This window comes from Oncorhynchus nerka, linkage group LG15, assembly GCF_034236695.1.
Source record: "Oncorhynchus nerka isolate Pitt River linkage group LG15, Oner_Uvic_2.0, whole genome shotgun sequence".
NCBI classification, from domain to species: Eukaryota; Metazoa; Chordata; class Actinopteri; order Salmoniformes; family Salmonidae; genus Oncorhynchus; species Oncorhynchus nerka.
Window position 1 is genome coordinate 38,499,494 of NC_088410.1, and position 24,700 is coordinate 38,524,193.

The 24,700-nt window shown below is 44.7% G+C and overlaps 1 protein-coding gene across 2 annotated transcripts; it reads right to left on the reverse strand.

The window, feature by feature from the left end:
- Positions 1-226: 226 nt before the first annotated feature.
- On the reverse strand, positions 227-24,700 carry LOC115103848 (protocadherin Fat 4). 2 transcript variants are annotated; one of them, XM_029624840.2, is made up of 30 exons: positions 24,528-24,700; positions 20,064-20,129; positions 19,595-19,758; positions 19,296-19,340; positions 19,072-19,161; positions 18,855-18,944; positions 18,258-18,365; positions 18,048-18,161; positions 17,847-17,940; positions 16,355-16,467; positions 15,967-16,140; positions 15,597-15,725; positions 15,175-15,330; positions 14,833-15,013; positions 14,397-14,530; positions 13,360-14,307; positions 11,554-11,679; positions 10,875-11,120; positions 10,364-10,462; positions 10,010-10,182; positions 9,656-9,807; positions 9,212-9,519; positions 8,952-9,062; positions 8,639-8,830; positions 8,439-8,533; positions 8,143-8,304; positions 1,308-1,496; positions 1,035-1,112; positions 835-874; positions 227-746 (listed from the first exon to the last, which is right to left on the reverse strand). In XM_029624840.2, exons 1-30 carry the CDS (start codon positions 24,604-24,606, stop codon positions 648-650), a joined length of 4,755 nt encoding a protein of 1,584 aa, XP_029480700.2. In that variant the 5' UTR covers positions 24,607-24,700; the 3' UTR covers positions 227-647. The 2 variants fall into 2 exon arrangements, with proteins under 2 accessions (XP_029480700.2, XP_029480701.2); XM_029624841.2 differs by having other exon boundaries at positions 697-746; positions 1,030-1,112.

Here is a 24,700-nt window from a genome sequence, read left to right on the forward strand (position 1 = left end):
GACAAGTATTTAGAAACACCCCACCATCCATCAGACCTACAATGGTAATGGTACAATAGCAAAAAAAACTAAAGTGAGTCTTATTGGACAAGTCAAGGTAATCCCATTTCAATCGGTTTTCTTCCATTTGGTGCATAATGAACATGAGTCTGTCTCAAGCTCGAGCCAGTTCTAAAGGTTTGAGTCTAAGCATTAGCATAAAGAAATGTTGGTAAAAATAAGACACTTTCTATCCAGGGTCTTTTTTATTAGTTAAACCTAAATGCAGTGAAAAGTTGGTTCAGGTATGTTTGGTGACAGAGGAAATACATACCATCATTAGCACTCAGAAACAATGTATTAGCATATAAAATAATTCATAGTAAGTGCTATTCTTAGTCCTAAAATGTTCATATTCATATCATAGCCTTTTCTATTTTTACATTTATTGGCCAAAGGTATTTGTTTGTTTTACAGAGAAATGCTCCTAATATGAGTGCAGCATAGACTATAGCCAGCAATTGACGGTCAAAGCATTAGTGCATTAGCCAACCAATAAGTCAGAGTAAACTAATCATTCCTTCATTGCAGTGTTGCTCCATCTGTCTCACTGCTCTGGTGCACATTCATTGTGTGTGCTTTATTTGTGTTTTAGTTGTCAGTGGGACCTAAAGAGAGGAGTTATGGCTGTCACCATCTTCATCTTGTCTGTCACACTCTGGCACTGCCTCCTGTGAAGTCTTACTCTTTCTCCATGACCTTTGCCCCTAAAAAACAACAGCATGGATCATCGCCCTTGACCAACAAATCGCACTGTATATTTGAACGGCCTGTGTTTGGCCTCGGGGTTCTTACCTGTTCTGAGCCTGTTGCGGACGCCTTCATATCTCTATTTCTAAAGCAGAAGAAAAGGCGGATGAGAAAGAACTCGCATAGTAGCTGTCTAGAAATGACAAAGTATTGATTTGAAATATTACTCGTTCAATTGCATCCCATCATCAATGAATCAAACGTTAAGACGCCATATGTAATTGCATATTCAAACAGTACTTTACGTGTAAGCTTCATTTCGCCGATCAATGTCAAAGCTTTCCCTACAGGAGTCCTCTGTGGGTTCTTTCATCCTTCTGAACCTGAAAAGAAATTGAGATGTTGAAACAGTGGTTAGCCTAGAATCATTTGTATCATAGTCATTTTGGGGGATAAGGGGTTCATAATTGCAATTATGGCTAGTGGCAAGGGCTAGATTCATTATCATAAGTCATTTCTTGCTCATCTTAACTTAATGCTAATAACAAACACTAAGCAAACATGAATGAGCTACTCACTTGATAACGGTGAACGTCACCATCGCCACCAATCCCAGCAGACTCAGGCCGAACAGGACGCCCAGGACGATGACTATGACCTGGTCAGAGGCGGGGTCGGCTGACTCCTCCTCCATCACATGCTCCAGCCCCGCCCCAAACACCTTCTCTAGCTCTGCCTTCACCGCGCCCGCCTCGCTCTGCAGCTTGCTGTGGGCAACATCAGAGAACGGCCATTAAATCAAATTGTATTTGTCACATACACATGGTTAGCAGATGTTAATGCGAGTGTAGTGCAAAATGCTTGTGCTTCTAGTTCCGACAATTCAGTAATAACCAACGAGTAATCTAACCTAACAATTCCACAACTACCATATACACATAAGTGTAAAGGGATGAAGAATATGTACATAAACATATATGAATGAGTGATGGTACAGAACGGCATAGGCAAGATGCAGTAGATGGTATCGAGTACAGTATATACATATGAGATGAGTAATGTAGGGTATGTAAACATTGTTAAGTGGCATTGTTTTAAGTGGCTAGTGATACATTTTTACATCAATTTTTCCATTATTAAAGTGGCTGGAGTTGAGTCAGTATGTTGGCAGCAGCCACTCACTGTTAGTGGTGGCTGTTTAACAGTCTGATGGCCTTGAGATAGAAGCTGTTTTTCAGTCTCTCGGTCCCCGCTTTGATGCACCTGTACTGACCTCGCCTTCTGGGTGATAGCGGGGTGAACAGGCAGTGGCTCGGGTGGTTGTTTTGTCCTTGATGATCTTTATGGCCTTCCTGTGACATTGGGTGGTGTAGGTGTCCTGGAGGGCAGGTAGTTTGACCCCGGTGATGCGTTGTGCAGACCTCACTACCCTCTGGAGAGGCTTACGGTTGTGGACGGAGCAGTTGCCAAACCAGGCGGTGATACAGCCCGACAAGATGCTCTCGATTGTGCATCTGTAAAAGTTTGAGTGCTTTTGGTGACAAGACAAATTTATTCAGCCTCCTGAGGTTGAAGAGGTTCTGCTGTGCCTTCTTCACCACGCTGTCTGTGTGGGTGGACCAATTCAGTTTGTCCGTGATGTGTACGCAGAGGAACTTAACTTACTACCCTCTCCACTACTGTCCTGTCAATGTGGATAGGGGGTGCTCCCTCTGCTGTTTCCTGAAGTCCACGATCATCTCCTTAGTTTTGTTGATGTTGAGTGTGAGGTTATTTTCCTGACACCACACTCCGAGGGCCCTCACCTCCTCCCTGTAGGCCGTCTCGTCATTGTTGGTAATCAAGCCTACCACTGTAGTGTCATCCGCAAACTTGATGATTGAGTTGGAGGCGTGCATGACCATGCAGTCGTGGGTGAACAGAGAGTACAGGAGAGGGCTCATAACGCACCCTTGTGGGGCCCCAGTGTTGAGGATCAGCGGGGTGGAGATGTTGTTACCTACCCTCACCACCTGGGGGCGACCCATCAGGAAGTCCAGTACCCAGTTGCATAGTGTGGGGTCGAGACCCGGGGCCTCAAGCTTGATGATGAGTTTGGAGGGTACTCTGGTGTTAAATGCTGAGCTGTAGTCGATGAACAGCATTGTCACATAGGTATTCCTCTTGTCCAGATGGGTTGCGATTGCAGTGTGATACAATTGCGTTGTCTGTGGACCTATTGGGGCGGTAAGCAAATTGGAGTGGGTCTAGGGTGTTTTTTGTCTGTTTTTTTCACCTTTATTTAACCAGGTAGGCAAGTTGAGAACAAGTTCTCATTTACAATTGCGACCTGGCCAAGATAAAGCAAAGCAGTTCGACACATACAACGACACAGAGTTACACATGGAGTAAAACAAACATACAGTCAATAATACAGTATAAACAAGTCTATATACGATGTGAGCAAATGAGGTGAGATAAGGGAGGTAAAGGCAAAACAAGGCCATGGTGGCAAAGTAAATACAATATAGCAAGTAAAACACTGGAATGGTAGATTTGCAATGGAAAAATGTGCAAAGTAGAAATAAAAATAATGGGGTGCAAAGGAGCAAAATAAATAAATAAAATACAGTAGGGAAAGAGGTAGTTGTTTGGGCTAAATTATAGGTGGGCTATGTACAGGTGCAGTAATCTGTGAGCTGCTCTGACAGTTGGTGCTTAAAGCTAGCGAGGGAGATAAGTGTTTCCAGATTCAGAGATTTTTGTAGTTCGTTCCAGTCATTGACAGCAGAGAACTGGATGGAGAGGCGGCCAAATAAATAATTGGTTTTGGGGGTGACTAGAGAGATATACCTGCTGGAGCGTGTGCTACAGCTGGGAGATGCTATGGTGACCAGCGAGCTGAGATAAGGGGGGACTTTACCTAGCAGGGTCTTGTAGATGACATGGAGCCAGTGGGTTTGAGGACGAGTATGAAGCGAGGGCCAGCCAACGAGAGCGTACAGGTCGCAATGGTGGGTAGTATATGGGGCTTTGGTGACAAAACGGATTGCACTGTGATAACTTAACTTTGGATTGGAGATGTTTGATATGGGTCTGGAAGGAGAGTTTACAGTCTAACCAGACACCTAAGTATTTGTAGTTGTCCACGTATTCTAAGTCCGAGCCGTCCAGAGTAGTGATGTTGGACAGGCGGGCAGGTGCAGGTAGCGATCGGTTGAAGAGCATGCATTTAGTTTTACTTGTATTTAAGAGCAATTGGAGGCCACGGAAGGAGAGTTGTATGGCATTGAAGCTTGCCTGGAGGGTTGTTAACACAGTGTCCAAAGAAGGGCCAGAAGTATACAGAATGGTGTCGTCTGCGTAGAGGTGGATCAGAGACTCACCAGCAGCAAGAGCGACCTCATTGATGTATACAGAGAAGAGTCGGTCCAAGAATTGAACCCTGTGGCACCCCCATAGAGACTGCCAGAGGTCCGGACAGCAGACCCTCCGATTTGACACACTGAACTCTATCAGAGAAGTAGTTTGTGAACCAGGCGAGGCAATCATTTGAGAAACCAAGGCTGTCGAGTCTGCCGATGAGGATGTGGTGATTGACAGAGTCGAAAGCCTTGGCCAGATCAATGAATACGGCTGCACAGTAATGTTTCTTATCGATGGCGGTTAAGATATCGTTTAGGACCTTGAGCGTGGCTGAGGTGCACCCATGACCAGCTCTGAAACCAGATTGCATAGCAGAGAAGGTATGGTGAGATTCGAAATGGTTGGTAATCTGTTTGTTTACTTGGCTTTCGAAGACCTTAGAAAGGCATGGTAGGATAGATATAGGTCTGTAGCAGTTTGGGTCAAGAGTGTCCCCCCCTTTGAAGAGGGGGATGACCGCAGCTGCTTTCCAATCTTTGGGAATCTCAGACGACACGAAAGAGAGGTTGAACAGGCTAGTAATAGGGGGGGCAACAATTTCGGCAGATAATTTTTTAGAAAGAAAGGGTCCAGATTGTCTAGCCCGGCTGATTTGTAGGGGTCCAGATTTTGCAGCTCTTTCAGAACATCAGCTGAACGGATTTGGGAGAAGGAGAAATGGGGAAGGCTTGGGCGAGTTGCTGTGGGGGGTGCAGTGCTGTTGACCGGGGTAGGAGTAGCCAGGTAGAAAGCATGGCCAGCCGTAGAAAAATGCTTATTGAAATTCTCAATTATGGTGGATTTATCAGTGGTGACAGTGTTTCCTATCTTCAGTGCAGTGGGCAGCTGGGAGGAGGTGTTCTTATTCTACATGGACTTTACAGTGTCCCAGAACTTTTTTGAGTTAGTGTTGCAGGAAGCAAATTTCTGCTTGAAAAAGCTAGCCTTGGCTTTTCTAACTGCCTGTGTATAATGGTTTCTAGCTTCCCTGAACAGCTGCATATCACGGGGGCTGTTCGATGCTAATGAAGAACGCCATAGGATGTTTTTGTGTTGGTTAAGGTCTGTCAGGTCTGGGGAGAACCAAGGGCTATATCTGTTCCTGGTTCTAAATTTCTTGAATGGGGCATGCCTGCAGCCCAGACGGCATCCCCAGCCGCGCCCTCAGAGCATGCGCAGACCAGCTGGCTGGTGTGTTTACGGACATATTCAATCAATCCCTATCCCAGTCTGCTGTTCCCACATGCTTCAAGAGGGCCACCATTGTTCCTGTTCCCAAGAAATCTAAGGTAACTGAGCTAAACGACTACCGCCCCGTAGCACTCACTTCCGTCATCATGAAGTGCTTTGAGAGACTAGTCAAGGACCATATCACCTCCACCCTACCTGACACCCTAGACCCACTCCAATTTGCTTACCGCCCAAATAGGTCTACAGACGATGCAATCTCAACCACACTGCACACTGCCCTAACCCATCTGGACAAGAGGAATACCTATGTGAGAATGCTGTTCATCGACTACAGCTCAGCATTCAACACAATAGTACCCTCCAAGCTCGTCATCAAGCTCGAGACCCTGGGTCTCGACCCCGCCCTGTGCAACTGGGTACTGGACTTCCTGACGGGCCGCCCCCAGGTGGTGAGGGTAGGCAACAACATCTCCACCCCGCTGATCCTCAACACTGGGGCCCCACAAGGGTGCGTTCTGAGCCCTCTCCTGTACTCCCTGTTCACCCACGACTGCGTGGCCACGCACGCCTCCAACTCAATCATCAAGTTTGGGGACGAGACAACAGTGGTAGGCTTGATTACCAACAATGACATGGATAGTAGGACAGAACTCTGCAGGCTATCTTTGCAGCAGATTGCAACACCGCCCCCTTTGGCAGTTCTATCTTGTCTGAAAATGTTGTCGTTTGGGATTAACATTTCAGAATTTTTGGTGGTCTTCCTAAGCCAGGATTCAGACACAGCTAGAACATCCGGGTTGGCAGAGTGTGCTAAAGCAGTGAATAGAACAAACTTAGGGAGGAGGCTTCTAATGTTAACATGCATGAAACCAAGGCTATTACGGTTACAGAAGTCGTCAAAAGAGAGTGCCTGGGGAATAGGAGTGGAGCTAGGCACTGCAGGGCCTGGATTCACCTCTACATCGCCAGAGGAACAGAGGAGGAGTAGAATAAGGGTACGGCTAAAAGCAATAACAATTGGTCGTCTAGAACGTCTGGAACAGAGAGTAAAAGGAGGTTTCTGGGGGCGATAAAATAGCATCAAGGTATAATGTACAGACAAAGGTATGGTAGGATGTGAATACAGTGGAGGTAAACCTAGGTATTGAGTGATGAAGAGAGAGATATTGTCTCTAGAAACATCATTGAAACCAGGAGATGTCATTGCATGTGTGGGTGGTGGAACTAATAGGTTGGATAAGGTATAGTGAGCAGGACTAGAGGCTCTACAGTGAAATAAGCCAATAAACACTAACCAGAACAGCAATGGACAAGGCATATTGACATTAAGGAGAGGCCTGCTTAGTCGAGTGATCAAAAGGGTCCAGTGAGTAGAGAGGTTGGTTGGGGGTCGCGATTTAGACAGCTAGCCAGGCCATCGGTAGCAAGCTAGCATAGGATGGAGGTCTGTTATTAGCCACCTCTTGCGTTCCGTCAGTAGATTAGTGGGGTTCCATGTGGTAGAGGGGATTAATCCAAATCACACAACAACAAAATAAACAATAGATATAATTATAGAGGCCCAAGAAGAAAAATAATAATTTAAAAAATTAAAAAATTGTCCGATTGTCTATTCGGATAGCAGCCGATAAGACAGCTAACGGTTAGCGGGCCGCAGATGGGCGTTCAGGTAACGTCGCGACGGAGGAGCCAGCCGGATAACTCCTTCGGGTAGATAACGTCGGCAGTCCAGTTGTGAAGGCCCGGTGGCGCTCCGCGTAGGCAGTAAAACGGGTCCGGATAGGTGATTGATGGAACTCTTCAGCTGGCTAGCTCCGGAATAATTGATGTTTGCTCCGGAATCGACGAAAGCCAATAGTCACACGGATAGCAGCTAGCTAGCTGTGAGATCCAGGTATGAATGTCCAGAGTTAGCGGTTGAAATCCAGGCACATGAAGAGAATAATTGGTCCGGTATGTTCCATTCCGAGCCGCGCTGCGCCATACAAAACTGGCGATAGATTCGAGCTAAAGGATAGCTGATGACCACAAACCGTGGTTAGCTGAATACTAACGATTAGCCAGTAAAGAAGCTAACTAGCTTCTGATTAGCTTCTGGCTAGCTTCTTGGAGGATTACAGATTTGAGGTAAATAATACTTTTTTTATAAATATAAATTGGTGAGGCGGGTTGCAGGAGAGTGTTTTGAAGATGAGTGTATGGAAAATTAAAAATATATATAAAAAGGTATGTGAAAAAAGTTGTAAATATATATATATACATACGGGACACGACAAGACGAGGACAAAAGACGTCTGAACTGCTATGCCATCTTGGAATCAGGTAGGGTGGAGGTGATATGGTCCATAGTCTCTCAAAGCACTTCATGATGACGGAAGTGAGTGCTACGGGGCGGTAGTCGTTTAGCTCCGTTACCTTAGCTTTCTTGGGAACAGGAACAATGGTGGCCCTCTTGAAGCATGTGGGAACAGCAGACTGGGACAAGGTTTGATTGAATATGTCCATAAACACAACAGCCAGCTGGTCTGCGCATTAGGGGCTTATTCTCAAGAATGCAACGTCACATTACAGATTTTTCCGATTAGATTTTTATCGTGTAGAACAGACATGGATGTTCATCGTGCTGAATAGAAAATTGTGGAAGCAATGTTGCGTCCAGTCATTGTATGTCTATGTCAACTACTAAAGAATGTTCCACAAAAATTCCCTTAATGAGACCAACCTCAGACTCGCCATCCTCAAAGTTCAACTTTAACCAACAATGGCTTTGATTTTCTCATTATAGGATGGCCTACTTTGTTGTGGATGAAGTGATTTTCAACAACACATTGATCTTACCTTTTGACGTCTTTGGCAGGGATGAGTTCCCCGCTGTTCACGGCAATGAAGCTGACGTACGTCCTGGCGGCGCTCCCAGATTCCCGGGACGCAACAGCTCCTCTGCTGGTGCTGGAAATCTCTAACACCTTCACGGTCCAGCCCAGAACTCGCCCTAAAGACCTAAGAGACACAGAGAACGAGAGGCATATGAGAAAGACTGAGGAAGAGGGATAAAGGACCCCGTCTAACAGCCCCACACTTTTGTGTGGTTCATATTGTGTGGTACAAAAACTTTATCAGTTCTAATATCTTACTCTTCCATCTCAGGGACCTTCTTCTCCACAACATTGGTGGCCTGGTTGAGGGAGATGACTACGACATCATTACTGGCACTTCCCTGCACGTCCACCTGGGGGCAGAATAGAGCAGTATACTGTAACTACTGTTGCAAGTTAAGTTACTGGTTAAGTCATGTGTGTTACCATATGTACAGTATACTGTTGTCACCACTCACCTCCACCCTGGTTGTAGCATGGAGTCCTTTAGTATCTGTGGCCTTCACCAGGACGGTGGTTGTCTTTCCTTCTAATCCCACCGCTGACACCACGTACACCTGGCCTGTGGAACGGTCCACGTCAAAAGACGAGCTGGGCTCTGTCAGACTGTAGTCCAGACGACCGCTGTCACCACTGTCTGGGTCTGTGGCCTGGGGAGAGGGGCGAAGAGTGGGGGGTCAGGATGGAGGAGCTGGATGAGAACTTATGTCAACTTTGACATGGCACCAGGGATGTAGTGGTTATCCCGCTGTTCACTTTTGCATCCCTTACCTGAACTTGGACCACAGGGTATTTGTATGGGGAAATGCTGAAGATCTTGGCTTCATAAGTCTCTTTCTTGAACTCTGGGGCCTCGTTCACATCTTCCACCTGTACCCTGATCTGAGAGGAAGAGTGAGGGAAGAGAGTGAGAGACGAAAGATTACTTGTGATCCGAAATCTGTTCCCCCATATGATGAGATATTTTCAGCTAAGCAACACCTCTAAAACGTCCTCTAAATCTGGTCGCCAGGTACCAGGATGGGTCATACCATTGCGACGGCAGAAGTAGGGGGAGTCCTGGAGTCCACTGCCTCCACCTCCAGGATGTACCACTCCTCAGTCTCTTTGTCCAGCGGCTCTTTGGTGGTGAGGGCTCCTAGGGCATCGACGGAGAACAGGTCCATGTGCGTGGTCAGGAAATAATTAACCACAAACACGGGGCTCCCTGGTGATGCCTTCACTGTCCCCACGGGTCTCCCTTTTGGTTCGTTCTCCGGAACGTTGAAGTTGTAGGAGGAGTTCTCAAAGGCCACGTCCACTCCAAGGCTGACAGTCATCAGGAAGACCTGGACATTGGCTATGAGGTGAAAAGAGAGAACACACACAGATTTAGTATCCATCATTATTCAGACTAACATATTAAATAATACACTCTAACTCAACGTTACAAAAACACACAAACACAAGTCCAATTGCGATGCTCAATCCCTGACCTGTGGAGTTCAGAGGAGGCATCCCGCTGTCCTTTGCCATTGCAGTGAGTTCAAGCAGTGTGTCCTCCGTGACATCCGAAAGGTCAGAGACCACAGTCACCTCTCCTGTGCTACCATTCAGGGCCAAGCGGGGGGAGGCGCCTGAGGAGAAACTAGATAGCCAGAGGAGGAGCATTTGACGCATAACTCGGTGTAGGAACAGACACATTTCTTCAACATTGTTAAGGATCCATTTAGGCCGATTTTATTCCTTAATTTGGACTTGAAACTCATCTCTACAGTATCGGCTCCACGACGGGGAGTAGAAAGTACAACAGAGGTGTGTGTGAGTTTTGACAGCAGTGCATGGCTAACCTGTAGGTGATGAGTGCGTTCAGGTCCATGTCCTTGTCTGTGGCAGAGAGGGTCAACAGCGCGTCCCCCACTTTGGTGTCCTTCACCAGGATGCTCTTCGTGTACGTACTGGCACTGAACACCGGCGTGTTGTCATTAACATCTGTCACACTCACTCTGATGCTGGTCATGTTCTGGTGAAGTGGGGTTGGAATGGTTGAAACCAACTGTGTGTAAGAAGGCAGGCTGCACAGAACTTTGATATTGTGTGTTATGGTATATAGTGTTATGATATGGTACTGCTATGGTAATGTCGTACTGATTTCAGGGTGAAGGGATCCTATAAATTAGGCCACTGTGTTTTGTATATAGTACCGGTCTCTGTGGTGTCCCCTTGTCAGTGGCCACAATGACCAGCTCATAGATGTCCTTGGTCTCCCGATCCAGAGGACCCACAACCAGTAGCATCCCATCCTTCAGCACAAGACACACTAGTGTAAATACGCAGTGTTACCCTAACAACATTGCTCATGATTAAGTGAGTATGAGAAGTCGTGAGAAGAAACATGGTTTGCCAATGATGAGGTCATCAAAAGTGTCTGCTTTTTTGTGTGTGTTTGGTCATTTCTTAATCCTTCTCACCCCCCCCCCTCTCCCCCCCCCCCCTTAAAAGACCTAGATGCACTATTGTAAAGTGGCTGTTCCACTGGATGTCATAAGGTGAAAGCACCAATTTGTAAGTCGCTCTGGATAAGAGCGTCTGCTAAATGACTTAAATGTAATGTAAATGTAAACGAACCTGGTACCCTAGATCCAAATTCTCATCTAACAAAATGTATTATGTAAAGAAGGTTCACCAGGAGCTTCATTATTTGGTTGGACTCACCTCCCTGAAGCGAAATGGCATGGCAGATGAGGAGATGGAGATGGTGACTTCTCCGTTGGAGCCGAGATCTGAGTCTGTGGCAAGGATATGGTACACCTCTCCTGGAGACTTGTCAGAGTACTCCCCCTCAGGGAAAGGGATGGGGTCTGGAAGAGTAGGGAACTGGGGTGTGTTGTCATTGTAGTCCAGAACGGTGATGTTGAGCTGGGCTGTGGCGTTCAGGCCATCTTTGTCCACCGCCACCACCTGAACAGTGAGAGGGTTACGATTTTAACACGTGACGTAGTTGACAAACCTTAGCATGTAATTTTGTTGAAATTGTTGACTCCAAAGTGTAACGTTGTTGACCGTCATGGTCTCGCTGAGCATCTTAAGTAAAATTATCAGCCTGCTTTTACCTATCCACGTTGTACATTTTTATCACCTATATGACTTAACAACATGAGCAAAGATAATGTTCACTTTGGTGTCTAGGTGGGGTTGAGGTCCGGGTGATAGGAAGAGATAGATTGTCCTCCAGTTGCGTCCTTGCCCATCGTTAAGATATGAACATTTTTCCCCACTCTACATAGATTACATTTATGGAAGTAAACCCAACTGTTATTGGGGCCTATATTTGGGTGTAGATCTTATGAGAAATGCAGATGAAGCACATGTCGGTTGACATGACGTGGTATACCTGTAAAACATAGTTATCCTTTGTCTCTCTGTCCAAGGTGACATCATTCTTCAGGGAAACAACACCTTGTTTGTTTATGTTGAAGGTGTGACTGATAAATATGAAGTCACCATTTGAGAATCCACCCTAAAAGGAAGAGATTATGGTGTCAGTTTATCAGTCCAAAATGAGCCATAAATGTTTTAGTGGGATGGTTGTATTGAAATATTTTCAGATTGTTGATATCGTCATGAAATACACCATTTATATATTGTCATCGATATACAGTACCAGTCAAAAGTTTGGACGCACCTACTCATGCTAGGGTTTTTCAGTATTTTTTATATTTTCTACATTGTAGAATAATAGTAAAGACATCAAAACTATGAAATAACACATATGGAATAATGTAGTAAGCAAAACATTTTTAAACAAATCAAAATCTATTTGAGATTCTTCAAAGTAGCCACCCTTTGCCTTGATTACAGCTTTGCACACTCTTGGCATTCTGTCAACCAGCTTCATGAGGTAGTCACCTGGAATGCTTTCAATTAACAGGTGTGCCTTGTTAATTTGTGGAATTTATTTTCTTCCTAATGCGTTTGAGACAATCAGTTGTGTTGTGACAAGGTAGGGGTGGTATACAGAAGATAGCCCTAATTGGTAAAAGACCACGTCAATATTATGGCAAGAACAGCTCAAATAAGAAAAGAGAAACTTACAGTCCATCATTACTTTAAGACATGAAGGTCAGTCAATCCGGAAAAGAGCTTTGAAAGTTTCTTCAAGTGCAGTCTCAAAAACCATCAAACGCTATGATGAAACTGGCTCTCATGAGGACCGCCACAGGAAAGGAAGACCGAGCTACCTCTGCTGAGGACAAATTCATTAGAGATAACTGCACCTCAGATTGCAGCCCAAATAAATGCTTCACAGAGTTCAAGTAACAAACACATCTCAACATCAACTGTTCAGAGGAGACTGAGTGAATCAGGCCTTCATTGTCAAATTGCTGCAAAGAAACCACTACTAAAGGACACCAATGGTCCAAGAAACATGAGCAATGGACATTAGACCGGTGGAAATCTGTCATTTGATCTGATGAGTCCAAAGTTTTGGTTCCAACCACCGTGTCTTTGCGAGATGCAGGCCTAGGAACAGTGGGTTAACTGCCTTGTTCAGGGGCAGAACGACCTTGTCGGCTCGGGGATTCAATCTTGCAACCTTTCGGTTACTAGTCCAACGCTCTAACCACTAGGCTACCTGCCACCCTGTGAGATGGCTTGGGATGAGTTGGACAGCAGATCGAAGGAAAAGCAGCCAGCAAGTGCTCAGCACATGTGGGAACTCCTTCAAGACTGTTGGAAAAGCATTCCAGGTGAAGCTGGTTGAGAGAATGCCAAGAATGTGCAAAGCTGTCATCAAGGCAAAGGGTGGCTACTTTGAAGAATCTCAAATATAAAATATATTTTGATTTGTTTAACACTTTTTTGGTTCCTACATGATTCCATACGTGTAATTTCATAGTTTTGATGCCTTCACTATTATTATACAATGCAGAAAATAGTAAAAATAAAAACCCTTGAATGAGCAGGTGTGTAAAAAATGTTGACTGGTACTGTATATATTGTCATTGATTATATATAGTAGTTGATATATCGTCATTGTTATACTGTAATCGATATACCGTAGTCAATATTTTTCATATCGTGCAGATATATCACTGATCTCACTGATCTCAATGTAGATGGTAATGTTATAGATTGTTTATATCATAACAAAATATAATCGATCTCATGATGATAATGACAGTCTCATTTCTCTGACCTCATCCTCATCGGTGACCTCCAGGGTCACGATAGCCGCTCCGCTGGCCAGGTTCTCAGAGACGGCGACATCGTAACGCTCTGCGCTAAACTGAGGCGGGTTGTTGTTCACATCTTTCACCCTCACCACCACTGAACCATTCCCAATGAGGGACGGGGTCCCCCCATCTGCAGCCTGTACCATTAGGTTGTACACCTTCACTGCTCCATAGTCCAAGGCCTGCGCCAGCCGCAGTTCCCCAGTGGACGAGTCCAGCTGGAAGAACGCCACGGTCGAGGGAGGGTCTTGCAGAAATATACTATAGGTCACTGTACCGTTTGTGCCTTCATCAAGATCCACCGCTTCTAGTGTGACCAGTGTCGTTCCCACAGACTCTGTTTCTAAGACCTCAACCTCATATTCCGTCTTGGAGAAACTTGGAACATTGTCGTTGATGTCAGATACTTGAATGAGCAGAGTGGCGGTTGCAGAGAGAGCTGGACGACCTTGGTCCTGAGCCACCACCTCCAGGCTGAACTCTGCTTTGGTCTCTCTGTCCAGCGCCCCAGCCAGGGACACCATCCCTATTTTGGGATCGATAGCGAACTTCCCCTCGCCTCCCCGGAGGGCATAGCGGAGCTCCCTGTTGAAGCCGTTGTCCGCGTCCGTGGCGGTCATGGCAGTGAGGTTGGCCCCTACCTCCGTATCCTCAGGGACCAGTTGTGTCACAGAGCTGGCGCCAAACACGGGGCTGTTGTCATTGATGTCAATCACTTCCACCACAACGGTTGCCTCATCGCTACTGGTGCCATCCGAGATTGAGATCTGGACTGAGTAGTTATTTTTGGTCTCATAGTCCAGTTTGACCTTAGAGGTGAAAACGCCTTTGGAGTCAACGGCGAACTTGTCGGCGTCCGTCAGGACCTGAAGCGTCACGGGAACCACTGTTGTTACTGCTAGGAATGTCACCTATATATGGGGTGGCAAAAATGTTATAGGATCGATCTGGTTGTTTTTTTTCAGATGAAGTAGAATTTAGTGGTTCTGGGGAAGTTCACCTTGACAATCACCGTCCCTGGATCCGTCTCTTCCTCTATCCTCCCACGGTAAGTCTTCAAGAGGAACTGGGGGTTGGAATCTCCAGGTGCCTGGATCTCCACTACCACCGAGGAGGAACGAGATATTACGCCACCTACAGGACAGGAGAACAGTCACTTAGGGCTGCAATTTCTTTGGGAACCCATAACCAAATCTCCAGCTGTTGACCGACTAGCCTCCTGTAGATATACACTATTCCTCTCATATTATTTTAGTCTACAGTGTATATATACTATGGTTACTAGACTATGGTATGTTTGCTTGCGTTGCTTGTGTTCTTTCACATATCTCCTCAACTTTACGCTCAGATTAATTCCGCACTACATTGCGCTCCACAAAATAGTTTACATGACACTACCTTCAAGTTCTCTATACAGAGACTGTACCTAGACTCACCATCTCTTGCTGCCACATAGAGAGGGAACTTAAGGACCTCGTTCTCCTCCAGAGGAATGTTTTTTTCCAGTTTTATCTCGCCCGTGTTTTCGTCGATGGAGAAATATCCTTCCAGGTTCCCAAACTCTATTGAGTACTTGACCTGTCCATTAGCACCAGCATCCAGATCGGCTGCTTCAACCTACCAATCACATGGTGTGGTGACCAAAGCAATACCATTGTTTTCTTTTTACAATCGCGTTACTATGGCTATCATGTGTTTCCCACATTGTAAATGGCTCTGACAAAACACTTTAACCAACACAGTGACGAATTGAGGTTCAAGGTTAGAAGCCATCTCACCTGGGTAACCAACATCCCCACCGTTTGGTTCTTGAAGACCTTGCCCTCGTACCTGGAGCTCTTAAATTGAGGACTGTTGTCATTCTCATCCAGGAGGGTGACGTTCACATCAGCCAACACGACGTGGTTAGGCAGGTCATTTTCCCGTGCTTCAATCTTCATATTGGATGTAGGGAAGACATGGGAAGGTGTTCAACAGCATACCAACTGACGTGTGCACTCCCCATTGGGACAGATTTCTTGATAAGACATGTTTTATTAGATGGTACAGGGCACTGCCAAGTGCCATTAAACCTGGAGTTTGCACCTTTTGAGACATATTTCCAGGTTCCTTGCTGATTTGTTAGCTATTGTGATTATGTCAGCTGCTAAATGGATAAAAGTTGTAGGTCTGAGTACTGTTATGTTTCAGAGTGTCTGACCTGAAAGAGGAAGTTTCCAACAGTCTCCCTGTCCAGGTCAGCTGAACTCTTCACTATGACAGTTCCATCCAAAAGTATAGAGAAAGGTACAGACTCCGGAAGGATCTGCAACGTTCCCACAAATCCACCCTGAGACAAAGACAAAATGGTTTCATGTCCAATTGGGGGGGAAATGAAGTTTTAAAATGAAAAAATAAAATGAAGCGTGACAAATGATTTGGCTCATGTAGAAACAGACACAACTCAAGATACAAACGTGTAAACTGTTTTGATATATGCACTTATTGACATTGCTTCCTAACTCGAGTAGTGAAATACATCTCTTTTTGTGTAAATCCATCACCCATTTTTTTTATGCCACTCTACCTACCTTGTCCAGGTCGGTGACTGTGACTCTGAAAACAACTGTGTCTTTTTGAGAGTTCTCCAATATTGCGACAGAGTAGCTAGCTTTGTCAAACTCTGGAGCGTTGTCATTGACGTCCTCGATTGTAACAGACACCAAAGCGTCAGCGGACTTTAGGCTGTCATCCTGCTGAGATGCCTGGAAGGAAGTGATAGATGTTGATATTTGACATCCATAACTTGGGATGTATACAACGGTCACCAGCCCTCCTAAAGCCCATACCATGTTAACTGTCTTAATGCACTTGTGATTGTGAATAAATCTACAGTGAGAATGAACTGAGAGAAGTACGGTTTTATTTATTTAGAGTAATCGTAAAACGCTAGAATGCTATAGCTACAATTCCCAATACCTTGATATTGACAGTGACTGTGGATATCTCCTCTCTGTCCAGCCCAGTCACCACAGAGATGACTCCACTGTTTGCGTCGATGTTGAAGTTGCTGAGATACTTGCTTGGCGATACTGAGGTAAAGTCACACAACAACATTCCACCACAATGTGAACAGAACCTCATACATACGTTTTCATGCAAATATGATATTCTGATAGTTTCCATATGCAAAGATACATTCCATGACCAAATGTATGTGGACACTTGCTCGACGAACATCTCATTACAAAATCATGGGCATTAATATAACCACCTCCACTCTTCTGGGAAGGCTTTCCACTAGATGTTGGAACATTGCTGCGGGGACATGCTTCCATTCAGCCACAAGAGCATTAGTGAGGTTGGGCCTGGCTCGCAGTCTGCGTTTTCAATTCAACCCAAAAGTGTTCAATGGGGTTGAAGTCAGGGCTCTGTGCAGACCAGTCAAGTTCTTCCACACCGATATCGACAAACCATTTCTGTATGGACCTCACTTTGTGCACGGGAGCATTGTCATGCGGAAACAGGAAAGGGCCTTCCCCAAATTGTTGCCACAAAGTTGGAAGCACAGAATGGTCTAAAATGTAATTGTATGATGTAGCGTTAAGATTTCCCTTCAGTGGTACTAAGGGGCCTAGCCCAAACAATGAAAGACCGCCTCAGACCATTATTTCTTCTCCACCAAAATTTACAGTTGGCACTATGCATTGAGGCAGGTAGCGTTGTCCTGGCATCCGTCAAACCCAGATTTGTCCGCCGGACTGCCCAATGGTGAAGCGTGATTCATTCCAGAGAATGAGTTTCCACTGCTCCAGAGTGCAATGGCAGTGAGCATTACACCACTCCAGCCGACGCTTGGCATTGTGCATGGTGATCTTAGGCTTGGCCATGGAAACCCATTTCATGAAGCTCCCAACGAACAGTTACTGTGCTGACGTTGCTTTCAGAGGCAGTTTGGAACTCGGTAGGGAGTGTTGAAACCGATAGATGATTTTTACGTGTTTCAGTACTCGGCAATCCCATTCTGTGAGCTTGTGTGGCCTACCACTTTGCGCCTGAGCCGTTGTTGCTCCTAGATGTTTCCACTTTACAATAACAGCACTTACAGTTGACCGGGGCAGCTCTACAGTAGCAGGGCAGAAACTGGACGAACTGTCTTGTTGGAAAGGTGGCATCATATGAGGGTGCCACATTTTAAGACACTGAGCTATTCAGTAAGGCCATTCTACTGGCAATATTTGTCTATGGAGATTGCATGGCTGTGTGCTTGAGGTTATACACCTGTCAGCGGGTAGGTGAGCATTACACCACTCTCAACGGGTATGGCTGAAATAGGCAAATCGACTAATTTGAATGGGTGTCAACATACTTTTGTATATATAGTGTACTTGTTTCATATCAACAACAAAAAAATCCTAAAACTGATGGGAGTTGTAGTCCAAGCCTGTGGTAAAAGCCTCAAGTAGATTACCTGAACTGATGCTGTAGACTATAGCCACATTAATGCCAGTGTCTCCATCTTGTGCTTTTATGCCCTCTGGCTGGATGGTGAGGAAAGGCCCGGTCTAAAGAGGAGATTATGTATTAAATAGACATCACAACCACAGCAACACAGTGGCTTTAAGGATACATATATGACATTTTGTAGTCTGATGGGTATGATGACACTCACTTGTTCTTCCTGTATGGTAGCCTGGTAAAGGCTGTGATTGAAATAGGGATTCAGATTATCAAAGTCCGTAATCTCAAGAACAACGTCTGCTGTGTCGAAGAGATCACCATTATCCTAAAAGGAAGGATCCCAGAAGCATTATTAATAGATAAACATGGATATCCATTTCTGGACCAATGTGGTAGGGTGTGATATGGTGAGATCACCTACCCGCGCCTCAACTGTGAATTTGTAGTTTTGGGCGACGTTGTAGTTCAGAGGTCTCTTCAGCAGTACAGCCCCATCATTGCGGACCTCAAATTCAGCGGGTGCTGGGTCCTTAAATAAGGTGGAAGACCAAAGTCATTGTGGAACAGTATCAGAATCAGATAAATCTGTTCAGTCATAATTTCCATTGGGTTATCCAATACCTGCTATAGATTATAGACCTACATTGTAGCTGTATATATTTTTGTAAGACAGTTGTATGGACAGTTTAGACTAGCGGTTTACTTTGGTGAATGTGACATATTGATCACTTCGCTGTGACTAATTTATGTGACCAAAAGGATTCGAACCCGGATCTCCTGTCCATCCCTCTAAGCTAAGGGAGCTAATGTAGCTCAGGTGTGGTCACAGAACCACTGCTGTTACACTTATAAAAAAGTATAGACCAGGACTTGAATGTAATCAGGCGTCTCAGAGTAGGACTGCTGATCTAGGATCAGGTCTCCCTTCTTATTTATTATTATCTAAAATACTAAACTGATCCTATATCAGCACTCCTGCTCTGGGACTCTTGGTGAATACGGCCCATGTGTGACTCACCAATATGCGGTATGTAATTCTGTTGTTGTTTATGCTGATATCGGCATCCACTGCTTTCACTCTGATCACCTCAGAATTCACTGCCTGAATCTGGAGAGACAAAGCACATGGTGGTTCACCACGTAAACAACCCGTAGGGGCTCATTGTATTGCAAGGTGTAAGACAGGAGTATTATGTTTTTGCCAACTCATCTTCTGTAGACTGATGTAGCCTTACCTCAGATATCGTTTTCGTGTACACCTTTTGCTCAAATATTGGAGCGTTGTCATTTAGGTCGGCGACGATAAGTTTTCGTTTATTTTCGAGCTGAAGAGATAATAACAGTTTTATGTCAACAAAATGCACTTCTCATACATTACAATATATTGTTACAATCCATCATATACAGCATACATACTAACCATTGTCACATTAGTTTATAATCTTTCAATTTTACTTACCGCGCCATTCACACACACAACAGAATACCAAAGTTGACCGCCAGTCTACAAGAGAGAGAGGGGGGATAATTGTAAAGTTCAAAACCCTTTGCAGCATGTTCATCAGGAATTAGCCTTCGCCTATTTTGTCAATAAAAAAGCGAACACCTAAAGTGAACCATACTTGACCATGAATGACGTTGTATAGCTCTGATCCAGAGCGCTACGGGCATTCCTCTACTGTAGGACTTCAGCAGAGGCACGCGCACCAACACCCGGGACCAGAGCTAGACGTTGTAGAGCCACCATAACCATCTCACCTGTGTTAACAGATCTGCATCCAGCGCCATCTTGGTACGGACTGTTGCATTTGTACTCCCAGGGGTGTAAACTAACTCGAGAAAATTGATGTGTTCTGGAAAGGCATACGCCTCAAGCCTCACGGTATTACCCACGGGGATTTGGTTGAGGACTTCCACTTCCCCTGTTGTAGCATCAGGGGGAGGCAAATGTTCATTAGGGTGATGTATAGTACCAGCAATTTCTATTGAATGTTGTTGAATGTTTCCCACCATTAGTCAATATATTGTAACAAAGGTTGCTACAAAAAAGACTGAACCCATTCTATAAATCTCATTTTCTCAGCTCATCCAGGCATCTCTCTTTTCCTGTGTAATCGTTTATTAACAGAAATACCAGTAAGACAAATTGGTTTGGTGACTCATGAACAAATATAATACTTGAATGGATATGGCATGGAAACATGCAATGAATGACTGCATTGATTACCCTCATATTCCTCATCCACAGTTCCCAGTGTTAGGTCTGACCCTTCAGCACAGTTCACTGATGTACCTAGAAATAAACATTAGGGCAAACATGGTATTGTTTACGTGGATCTTTAGCATCATGAAATAGCAAATGACAATCTCTAATCAGGATTCTGGTGAATTCTATTTGAGTTGTGTCTATATCTCCTGTTTTGCATGTTAATTTGCCATTAATACGTGTCGCTTATCAGTTTGCAAACAATGTAAAAAATAAATAATTCAAAAATCATTGTTAATAAAGCCGCATACAAAAATGGTCTCTTTAAAAAAAAAAAAGAATAAGGCAGCTCCTTATTGCAGGTGTTTCAGCCTAGCTCAGTGCTTTCTGTGGTGGTGGAGCAGCCAGTGGAAAATACGAATTGTAAGGGTTGGTAATGTTCTCTAGTTACGCCATGATTGGCTCAGTGTTCTGTCACTCATGGGGACACTATATCTCTGCAAAATCTATGGGGAGAGCTTAAAAATTCAAGCCCCTTGGTGCTGCCATAGAGTTAAATTAGAAGTGTCCATCCAAGAAGTCTCAAGGTCATTGGCCACAGATAAAATCACGTTATATATATATTTTTATTTATTTCACCTTTATTTAACCAGGTAGGCAAGTTGAGAACAAGTTCTCATTTACAATTGCGACCTGGCCAAGATAAAGCAAAGCAGTTCGACACATACAACGACACAGAGTTACACATGGAGTAAAACAAATATACAGTCAATAATACAGTATAAACAAGTCTATATACAATGTGAGCAAATTAGGTGAGAAGGGAGGTAAAGGCAAAAAAGGCCATGGTGGTAAAGTAAATACAATATAGCAAGTAAAACACTGGAATGGTAGTTTTGCAATGGAAGAATGTGCAAAGTAGAAATAAAAATAATGGGGTGCAAAGGAGCAAAATAAATAAATTAATTAAATACAGTTGGGAAAGAGGTAGTTGTTTGGGCTAAATTATAGGTGGGCTATGTACAGGTGCAGTAATCTGTAAGATGCTCTGACAGTTGGTGCTTAAAGCTAGTGAGGGAGATAAGTGTTTCCAGTTTCAGAGATTTTTGTAGTTCGTTCCAGTCATTGGCAGCAGAGAACTGGAAGGAGAGGCGGCCAAAGAAAGAATTGGTTTTGGGGGTGACTAGAGAGATATACCTGCTGGAGCGTGTGCTACAGGTGGGAGATGCTATGGTGACCAGCGAGCTGAGATAAGGGGGGACTTTACCTAGCAGGGTCTTGTAGATGACATGGAGCCAGTGGGTTTGGCGACGAGTATGAAGCGAGGGCCAGCCAACGAGAGCGTACAGGTCGCAATGGTGGGTAGTATATGGGGCTGTGATAGACTGCATCCAATTTGTTGAGTAGGGTATTGGAGGCTATTTTGTAAATGACATCGCCAAAGTCGAGGATTGGTAGGATGGTCAGTTTTACAAGGGTATGTTTGGCAGCATGAGTGAAGGATGCTTTGTTGCGAAATAGGAAGCCAATTCTAGATTTAACTTTGGATTGGAGATGTTTGATATGGGTCTGGAAGGAGAGTTTACAGTCTAACCAGACACCTAAGTATTTGTAGTTGTCCACGTATTCTAAGTCAGAGCCGTCCAGAGTAGTGATGTTGGACAGGCGGGTAGGTGCAGGTAGCGATCGGTTGAAGAGCATGCATTTAGTTTTACTTGTATTTAAGAGCAATTGGAGGCCACGGAAGGAGAGTTGTATGGCATTGAAGCTCGCCTGGAGGGTTGTTAACACAGTGTCCAAAGAAGGGCCGGAAGTATACAGAATGGTGTCGTCTGCGTAGAGGTGGATCAGAGACTCACCAGCAGCAAGAGCGACCTCATTGATGTATACAGAGAAGAGAGTCGGTCCAAGAATTGAACCCTGTGACACCCCCATAGAGACTGCCAGAGGTCCGGACAGCAGACCCTCCGATTTGACACACTGAACTCTATCAGAGAAGTAGTTGGTGAACCAGGCGAGGCAATCATTTGAGAAACCAAGGCTGTCGAGTCTGCCGATGAGGATGTGGTGGTTGACAGAGTCGAAAGCCTTGGCCAGATCAATGAATACGGCTGCACAGTAATGTTTCTTATCGATGGCGGTTAAGATATCGTTTAGGACCTTGAGCGTGGCTGAGGTGCACCCATGACCAGCTCTGAAACCAGATTGCATAGCAGAGAAGGTATGGTGAGATTCGAAATGGTTGGTAATCTGTTTGTTTACTTGGCTTTCGAAGACCTTAGAAAGGCATGGTAGGATAGATATAGGTCTGTAGCAGTTTGGGTCAAGAGTGTCCCCCCCTTTGAAGAGGGGGATGACCGCAGCTGCTTTCCAATCTTTGGGAATCTCAGACGACACGAAAGAGAGGTTGAACAGGCTAGTAATAGGGGTGGCAACAATTTCGGCAGATAATTTTAGAAAGAAAGGGTCCAGATTGTCTAGCCAGGCTGATTTGTAGGGGTCCAGATTTTTCAGCTCTTTCAGAACTTCAGCTGAATGGATTTGGGAGAAGGAGAAATGGGGAAGGCTTGGGCGAGTTGCTGTTGGGGGTGCAGTGCTGTTGACCGGGGTAGGAGTAGCCAGGTGGAAAGCATGGCCAGCCGTAGAAAAATGCTTATTGAAATTCTCAATTATGTTGGATTTATCAGTGGTGACAGTGTTTCCTATCTTCAGTGCAGTGGGCAGCTGGGAGGAGGTGTTCTTATTCTCCATGGACTTTACAGTGTCCCAGAACTTTTTTGAGTTAGTGTTGCAGGAAGCAAATTTCTGCTTGAAAAAGCTAGCCTTGGCTTTTCTAACTGCCTGTGTATAACGGTTTCTAGCTTCCCTGAACAGCTGCATATCACGGGGGCTGTTCGATGCTAATGCAGAACGCCATAGGATGTTTTTGTGTTTGGTTAAGGGCAGTCAGGTCTGGGGAGAACCAAGGGCTATATCTGTTCCTGGTTCTAAATTTCTTGAATGGGGCATGTTTATTTAAGATTGTTAGGAAGGCATTTAAAAAAAATATCCAGGCATCCTCTACTGACGGGATGAGATCAATATCCTTCCAGGATACCCCGGCCAGGTCGATTAGAAAGGCCTGCTCGCTGAAGTGTTTCAGGGATCGTTTTACAGTGATGAGTGGAGGTCGTTTGACCGCTGACCCATTACGGATGCAGGCAATGAGGCAGTGATCGCTGAGATCTTGGTTGAAGACAGCAGAGGTGTATTTAGAGGGGAAGTTGGTTAGGATGATATCTATGAGGGTGCCCGTGTTTAAGGCTTTGGGGGGGTACCTGGTAGGTTCATTGATAATTTGTGTGAGATTGAGGGCATCAAGTTTAGATTGTAGGATGGCTGGGATGGATATCTACCGTAGATTTGATGGGACTGATCATGTCAACATCATACTTTCAAAATCTTAGCTAGCAAACTAGACAAGCAGTCATCATGAATCACGTCGACAATCTACTGGCAAATCCTTTTCATATGAAGAGAAATTATAGATAAAATGTATCAGTGCTCATCAGCCATTGGACATAAACATTACACAATAAATTGGAAATCGCAAATTCTACAATGAGTGGTTTGGAAGAAATCAGCAGCGAACTGCAAGCGTTGTAAAGCAATCACTAGCCTGCTATTCAGTGGAGTGGGTGTGTGGTCCAAGTCTGGGTTTAAGGGTCTCTTTTCCAAGCTTAAAAGGATAAACATTCAACACCATGGGCCAGAAAAGGTTGAAAACCTTGTCTATGCTGTCAATCCAGCATAACCTCTGCCATGTTCAAAACAACTGGAAACCCGGAAATCTCAGACTTCAGTGAGTTCAAGACAACTGGGACCTTGGAAAAAACGAGCTCCTACTGGGAAAATACGTTTTTAACGGTCATTCAATTCGGAATTCCATGTCGGGAACTCGGGCCTCTTGTCTTGAAAGCACCATAAATCCAGAGAATGCCAGACTTTGATGACAAAGTTTGAGGACAAAATCGTTTAGTGTTGTGTAGTGGCTTTGCTGGCATGCATCTCAAAAATGGGGGGGGAGGGGGGGGGACGCTGCCCTACCAAGATTGACATGCTAAAATCGCCATTGTAATTAGGTAACAACAATCTATGCGTCATGGTCTAATGGCAACACTCTCGGATCCAGCCACATATAAGCCGACTGGTTCATTCCCCGCATTTACCCTCCCTACTGTTACTCCAACTTGCCTGTCTCCCCCTCTGTTTACTAATGTCTAAATGAAGTGTCAAAAAGACATAATAATCTAATAAATAGCTTATATGTGCAAACATAAGAGCATACATTTAGCAAAATACAAAGGCAAATCAATTACCGATTATCATTTCTAATTGATCTTAACCATTTTCTATTAATCTACTGTATACAGTATTCCCCAAACCATGTACCGTATTGATATCATACCAATCTTCAAAATGTAGCCACAAACAAACTTTACTCACTGATGGGGATGCCCATGACATCATGAACACATAGAGAGCCTGAGAGGAGTAACATCCACATAAAACGTATAGACCCCATATTGGATGGTGATTGTCCCTACTTTTCTACCCCCTGCTACAGTACCGTCCACAGCACCTGCTTGACCGACTGATTTCCTGAATAGAGGGAATAT